At 35.7% G+C, this 8,131-nt stretch overlaps 2 protein-coding genes across 2 annotated transcripts; one reads left to right on the forward strand and one right to left on the reverse strand.

Moving 5' to 3' along the window:
• Positions 1 to 247: 247 nt before the first annotated feature.
• LOC133825539 (uncharacterized) lies at positions 248 to 1,182 on the reverse strand. Its single transcript, XM_062258468.1, has 2 exons — positions 995 to 1,182; positions 248 to 911 (listed from the first exon to the last, which is right to left on the reverse strand). The coding sequence occupies exons 1-2, from the start codon at positions 1,180 to 1,182 to the stop codon at positions 248 to 250; spliced, it is 852 nt and encodes a 283-aa protein (XP_062114452.1).
• Positions 1,183 to 5,682: 4,500 nt separating this feature from the next.
• LOC133823557 (dihydroneopterin aldolase 2-like) lies at positions 5,683 to 7,561 on the forward strand. Its single transcript, XM_062256393.1, has 3 exons — positions 5,683 to 5,843; positions 6,393 to 6,597; positions 7,041 to 7,561. Exons 1-3 carry the CDS (start codon positions 5,819 to 5,821, stop codon positions 7,243 to 7,245), a joined length of 435 nt encoding a protein of 144 aa, XP_062112377.1. The 5' UTR covers positions 5,683 to 5,818; the 3' UTR covers positions 7,246 to 7,561.
• The last annotated feature ends 570 nt before the right edge of the window (positions 7,562 to 8,131 follow it).

Raw genomic sequence — 8,131 nt, forward strand, 5'->3', positions numbered from 1 at the left:
ATGTGTACCCTTGATGTTAGAACATTTATTTTGATTTCGATGACACACAATAGTATATTTCTCCTTAGTATTGTATATAAAAAATGTCGTTTCGATTAACAAAGTCCATTAATACACAAATATAAAGAGTAACAAAGTCCATTAATACACAAATAAAAAAAGTAACAAAGTCCATCAATACACAAATAAAAAGAGTAACAAAGACCATTAGTACCCAAATAAAAGTTTAACATTGATGCCATAAATTTCAAACACGAACTTTACAAGTTGCCCTATTATGGCCTAGACCTCCACAAGTGTTGCACTTGCGTGGAACAACCAATTTATCTCCATTGGAATGATGGCGTTTCGTCTTAGGCCTACCTTGTTTCTTCTTTGGACGACCAACCGGGTTTTTCTGCGCAGGTGTTCTCACTGTTATTGTCATAATGTCATGTGGAACAATCCACTCTTCCTCGTTACCAGTAGGATATATAGATTCTGTGTAAGAGGACCTCCATGTCTCAATTTTATAGTAATCTGAACACAGCGAATAAAAGTTTACCCCTCGCTTAAGGGATCCAGATAGTGCATGAGCACATGGGATACCAATAATCTGAAACACGCCGCATGTGCATGTCTTATTCAGGAGGTCGACTTCACCATTCAGCTCACCATCTAACACATGGAACTCATGCCTCCCTATTGCATAAGGAATCAAGAATCGAGCTTTCTCAGCCATATCCACCAAAATTTTCTCATAGGTCGGTGCAAGAGTTGTAGTTGTCTTCTCGCTAGTTTCTCTCCTATCACAGAACCAGGACTGTAGTGTGAAGCGAATAAATTCGACGAATGTAGTTATCGGAAAGCTCCTAGCGTCCCGGGTCTTATTGTTGAAACTTTCAGCGTAATTGCTTGTCATTATATTATACCTAGTATCCAGGAAAACTAAAATTTAATAGTAACATACATTTAGAAGATTTCATAAATTAAAATACAATTGACAATGACATACCTATTTCCAGGAAAGTAAGCACGGGACCACTTATCAAAACCCATGCCTTCTAGGTATTGAGCAATGGCTGGGTCTTTTGATTTGATTTTTTCGAAGTTAGTGTGGAACTCGAATTTCCTAAAAGCATATGCCGCATTATACATCAACACATGACAATGATCAGTCTTGAATTTAGCAACCACATTCATACTAATGTAGTGGTATCAAGCACCGTGATAGGCATCGGGGAAAATAGTTTCCAAGGCATGTGTAATACTTGCATGCTTGTCAGATACAAACGTCAAGTCTTCGACTTCCCCAATCGCTTCCTTTAGCTTCGACATGAAATACTTCCAAGAATCATGATTCTCACTATCCACAATACCAAATGCAACTGGATATAGTGGTTATTTGCATCCAGCGCGACTGCACATAACATCTGCCCGCCGTATTTTGTCTTTAAAAAGGTACCGTCCACACATAACACAGGACGACATGTACGAAACCCTCTTCTACTGACTCCGAGTGAGAAAAAGCAATATGTGAATCGATCTTCCTCAGTGAGAAAATCTGTCAACGTCCCGGGATTTTTCTGTTGAAGCATGAATAGGTACGATGGTAACTTCTGGTAGGATGCTTCCAGTGTCCCTCTGACATAAGAAAGAGCCTTCTCTCGGCATCTCCAAGCTTTTCCATATGACAACTCAATGCCATAATCATTCTTAATGTCCTCTCTTATGTTGTTTGCCATGTACGCATTCGATCCAGTCTGATATTTTTTCTTTATGCAATGACCAATAACCCAAGGTGCAGCTTGGCGATGGCCTTTTTGTCGGAGGCCAAGTGAGCAAGTGTGTTTGTTGGTGAAACGAGTTATCTCGAACATATCAAATTTAGGAATTCTCTTCCCCCTCAATCTCCACCCACAATGAGGATCCTTGCAAGTGATATACCAAACTCCAGTACCTGACTTCTTCACCACAAACTCGAAGTTCTGCTTCATTGCATACAAGTGTGCCTTCGTCTTCAACTCTAACTTGTTCTCAAAAACTTTCCCAACTTCTATTACTCCACAACTCACCCCAGATAACGTGGGGATAACATAAGAGGGGCATGGGATATCTTCAGCAGTATACGCTGGAGAACTCCATCTATTTCCATCATCTTGTGTAGTTGGACGACTGCTCTCTGATCCAGCAGTCCTCCGTCCTTGACTTTCTTGACGACTTGGCAATGGTCGTACATTTAAATTATCTACTTGAACCACATGTAGCATCGACAACTGATCCTCTGAGTTATCATCAGAACTACTGCACCCCTCAACTCTTTCATCATCATCACCAAAAAGGGCAACTGGATCGTCATTGACATAAGGCTCATACTCATACCCATCATCATGCAGGAGATTTGTTGGGGGAAAAAAGTTTCATTATGACTAGGACCTCCCATGCATACACTTGGCCCATGAGCTGTTTGTGGAATAGCCGTGCATGATTGATTATGATTTTCCATATTAACACTCGCTCTAGGAGATGGATCAATAAGAGCAATGTTTTTTGCAATCGAACTAACGCATAAAGGAACCCGATGTTTTAAGGACTTTGAATTTTCAAGAATAAGAGCACTAACTCCTTCATCATCTGTGATTTCAATGGGATCTACGCTAAAATCATTGCATGTAAACGACACTTCCAACTTTAAGTCAAACAATGACCTATCCACTTTCAACTTTGAATACAACTTCTCCAATAATTCTATGTAACCAACATCAATTGGTACATGTATTATAGTGTTTGAACCAGCTTTGAAATTCCATTTTTCTCCTTTCTGTTCCCAAACACCGTTGTAAGAAACAATTATATTAACTCTGGAACCTGCAAATTTACAAAAAAAAAAAACATAAGAAAATTATAAAAATAAAGTGTAATCTATGAAGAATCGATGGTAAATCGATGATGTATCGATGCCTATGAAAATCTGTATTGTAGTTCAAAATCGATGCCACATCGATGACATTTCGATGCATCATCGATGACATTTCGATGCATCATCGATGCTGATGGTTGCCATTTCGATGCGATACCATTTCGATGCCACATCGATGCCTTATTGACGCTGAACCAAATAAACATATATGGCATCGATTCAACATCGATACATCATCGATACCAACATCGAAATTAGATATTTGCCTCAGTATCGAAATGGCATCGATGGTGTATCGAAATGCCATTGATGCCATATATGTTTATTTGGTTCAGCGTCGATGCCACATCGACGCTGAACCAAATAAACATATATGGCATCGATGGAATTTCGATACACCATCGATATTACGTTGATACTAACGTCGAAATTCGCCTCAGTATCGATATGGAATCGATGTGGAATCGATGTGGCATCGATGCTGATGGTTGCCCTATGTATGCGATTCAATTTCGATGTAATATCGATGCCATATCGACGTTGAACCAAATCAACATATATGACATCGATACACCATCGATATTACATCGAAAATATCATCTAATTTAGATGTTCGCATTAGCATCGACATGGAATCGATGGAGCATCGATGTACCATAGATTTTTGGAAATCCTAGATCCGAAGAACAGTTCAAAAATTGTAGAAAAAAATACAAACTCAACTGCGGAACAGTTTGAATCTAATAACTAACCATGGCATTTCATATTCATAAGTAAATTAAAGAAATGATACTTACCCATGATTTTTTCTCTTAAAAACACCAAGAAACTTCCAATCCGTTCCACCTCCGAGCTGTGAAAAAATGGCTGTAAATGAGGGATGAGAGAAAGAGATAGAGAGAAAAAATGTGTGAAGTGTTAAATTTGAGTGAGGAGGGTATTTTTGTCCAAAACATAAGAGGGGGCATATTATGGGGAGAATTTTTAAGTTGGCATTTAAAAAAAATTAAATATGCTATGATGCATAAATGGTAAAATTTCCCTATAAAAAAGACCAAACCCATCTTGATGAAAGGTGGTTATTTAAAGTTGCGAACCATCACGTCAACTGTCAAGTACGATTAGACTCTAGAGCTTATAAATGAGTGTTCATGGGTGAGTTTGGATGGTTATGGTGTAATTTTGACAACCTCATTTATAATTGGATTAGTATTTTTCAAACCGTAATTCACTTAATTAAACCTGACCATTAATTTGGGCAGATTTACTCGACTAAACTACTTGATTAATATTTTCTTTTCTAAAAAATTAATTTTTTTGATTATTTTTACTATTTTTAATTTTCATTTATAACCAAAATAATTCTTACTTTAAAATTTAGGTTTTTTTATAAAAAAATTAATTTGAATTTAGCTTGGCTGGTCGGATTACATTTGGGAAATTTCATGTTATATGCATAATAACTTAGTGAATTTTTTTAATATGCCACCATAAGTTACTATCCCAAATATATAACAATTTCAATTTTTTAGACAAAAATACTCCTAACATTCAAATACTCATTTTTTCTCTCAATCCAAACTTTGTTTCTCTAACATCTCTTATTCTCTCACTCTCTCTAACATTCTAATCTTTGTAGATCTCGAAAAAAATACCAAAATAAAAAAAAAATCATCTGAAACCGATATTTGAGTGAAAAAATATAAATCTTCAAAGTTTTCATCAAATTTCAGTGCAGAGCATCGAAATTGCATCGCAAAAGCATCGTTTTAGATAAAAATCAAGTTTTCATGATTGCATCGAAACATCATCGATGTACCATCGATTTTGCATCGAAATACCATCGATTTTGCATCGAAATACCATCGATTTGACATCGAAACACCATTGATTTTGCATCGAAAAGTCATCGTTTTGGCAAAAAAAAAACAAGTTTTCATGACTGTACCGCAACAGCATCGAAATATCATCCATTTTGCATCGAAATACCATCGATTTTACATCGAAACATCATCAATGTATCATCGATTTTGCATCGAAACACCATCGATTTTGCATCGAAATACCATCGATTGTGCATCGAAACATCATTGAAACACCATCGATTTTGCATGGATAAAACATCGTTTTGAATAAAAATCAAGTTTTCATGATTGCATCGAAATATCATCAATGTACCATTGATTTTTCGATGCAAAATTGATGGTGTTTCGATGTTCTTTCGATACAATCATAAAAGCTTATTTTTTGGCCAAAACGATGTTTTTTCGATGCAAAATCGATGGTACATCGATAATGTTTCGATGCAAAATCGATGGTATTTCGATGCTGTTGCAATGCAATTATGGAAACTTGTTTTTTTGGCCAAAACGATAGCTTTTCGATGCAAAATCAATAGTGTTTCGATGCCAAATCGATGGTATTTTGATGCAATATCGATAGCACATCGATGATGTTTCGATGCAATCATGAAAACTTGATTTTTATCGCAAACGATATTTTTTGATGCAATTTCGATGCTCTGTAGTGAAATTTGACGAAAACTTGGGAGATTCATATTTTTTCACTCAAATGTTAGTTTCAGATTTTTTTTTTTTAATTTTGATATTTTTTCGAGATCTCCTAGATTAAAATGTTAGAGAGAGTAAGAGAATAGGAGATGTTATTGAGAAAATTTGAATTGAGAGATAAAATAAGAATTTGAATATTAGAGATATTTTTGTCACAAAAATTGAAATGGTCATAAATGGACGGGGTTGCAAAAATTTCATTCTGTCCTATATAAATTAAGCTGTTTTTTTTTGTTTTTTCGGATTGGGTTGGACTGGCCGGTTACAATTTTTTTTTTCACAGCCCTAATAAACACTCCACTGTCAGTGGTTCAGTCCGTCAAAGGCAGATACTTTGGGCATCCTAAGCATGGCGATGGCGACGCCCTCTTTTGGTAAACTGATATACTGCACTTCCAACTATTTAGCCAACCTTCTTTATGGGTTTTGGTCACATTTGTGAAATTTGCAAACGGGTTTCTGACACTTTTGCTTTTGCAACGATTTTGTTCTTTTTGTAGACACCATTTCGGATCTTACGATTAGTTTTGTGAAATTGGGAAATGGGTTTCGTGAAAACTGTGTTTTATAAAGCAAATATATATATATATATTTATATATATAGTTGGGGTTCTTTGGGGATTGGTTAATTGGTTCTTTGAGGTAAAATTAATAGCTTTAATTAGTTTTTTCCTTGGGAATGAGATGATTCTTTTGGCTGAATCAAACTTTTTTCAAGTATTAGGAAATATGAATGCTCTATTTGTGTTTTTTTATTGGGTATATATTTTCTTGGCTTCTTATCAACTATAAAATTTTCATTGTGATGAATTCAATTATGAATTGCCATTTTGTTCAATCTCATATGTATATGGTTTCAATTGAACAAGACCTTTTGGAACAAATGGCTTAGGTTAATATCTAATGGAATCAATTGTCATCAGGAGAAGTGGCTGAAGGTGATGCAATATTAAAGGGTGACAAACTCATTTTAAGAGGCTTGATGTTCCATGGTTATCATGGGGTGAAACCTGAAGAAAATAAGTTGGGTCAGAAGTTTTTGGTTGATATTGATGCTTGGTTGGATCTCCGCTCTGCTGGTGCATCTGATAATCTATCAGATACAATTAGTTATACTGATATTTACCGGTGAGTAATTAGCTTGTCATCTAGTTTCCTATGGAATTAGTAGACTTCAACATTCATACTTTTATAAGCGAATGGTTCTTATACTTAAGTCTTACAGGGAGATACCAAAAACGTCATGTCCCAAAGAAAAAAGTTATGCAAGATGGTTTTCATGTATGAGCTTTGTGTTCATTTTAATGTTTGGCTTGTTGGTTTGGTTTTTGAAGACAGCTTCCATAGTAATCATCTCAAATTGGTGGTTCAGCTAACTGCATCTCTGCTAATTTGTATTTGTTGTCATATATTCGCAGCTAATCGCCTTCTATTGATTTCTGTTTGTTGTGATATATCTCTTAGTTTGTCAAAAATTCATGTCCCCAGAGAAAACATCTATGCATAATTTTTTTCATGTATGAGCTTTGTGATCTTTATAATGATAGATTGGTTTTTGGTAAAACACACAGCATAGTGAAAGAAATCGTTGAAGGCCAACATCATAATCTTTTGGAATCAGTTGCTCAGCTCATTGCATCAACTACCCTAACAAAACATCCCCAGATTTCTGCTGTTCGTGTGAAACTTGGGAAGCCTCATGTTGCTGTGCTGGGTCCTGTTGACTACTTGGGTGTTGAGATTCTAAGATACAGAAGTATCGATGTACCAAAGTAAGATATAAGTGGTTTGCATACCCATATGCCCTTGAGAAGATTATGTCTTCAGCAAAAACAATCGTGTTAACTTTTTAGACGCGTGATTATGTTGTCCTGTTTTTGGTTCTTGTTATAGTTCTTGAAGTTTTTGATCTTTTATTGTAAAGGAATGAGATCAATGCTATGTCAGCATTGAGTGCCAAATCAGAGCAGAGTCACCTCTGCTATAACCGAATTTTGTTGTGGTCCTCACTCAGATATTTGCTCATGATTGTAATAGAAAGTTTGTGTAACGTCCTACAAATTTAGGACCATTACACTATGGGTTTAAATTAGTGTTTAACTCGTTAAACCAGTCATTTAGACTCAAAAGTGTAATTAAGACTAATCAAAGATTTGGTATTAAAATTTTAAGTCAAAAAGGTACAAATTTCCTTCATTAAAACTTAAAACAATTACAGGGATCCAACAAGAGTTTTTAAATGAAAAGTAATTACACTAAAAGTTACAAAAGTAGCAGGCCTAAGCGGCAAAATAGGTTGGTAACCTAAGTTCCTCATACTACTTGAACATGGTGGCTGAGCTGGTCAGATATGTACGTGCCGCTCCAAAGCTCTCCAACTCTTGGTAAATTACGCCTAGTTCGCCCTTACCTGCACCATAGAGCTTCCGTGAGCCAAGGCCCAGCAAGAGAAGTCTCACAAGATATGCATAACAATTACAACATGAGCATATAACAACAGATATATATATATAACAGTTCACATAATTTATAAATCATGGTCTCACATATAATCAATAATCATCATAACATTCTATAAAAATCACTATCAAATGGTCTGCATCACAAATACCATATGTACGGTCAATGCCTAATAGAGTGCATCTCTTGACACTAGGATTAC

The sequence above is a fragment of the Humulus lupulus genome, chromosome 3, assembly GCF_963169125.1.
Source record: "Humulus lupulus chromosome 3, drHumLupu1.1, whole genome shotgun sequence".
In the NCBI taxonomy this organism is placed as follows: domain Eukaryota; kingdom Viridiplantae; phylum Streptophyta; class Magnoliopsida; order Rosales; family Cannabaceae; genus Humulus; species Humulus lupulus.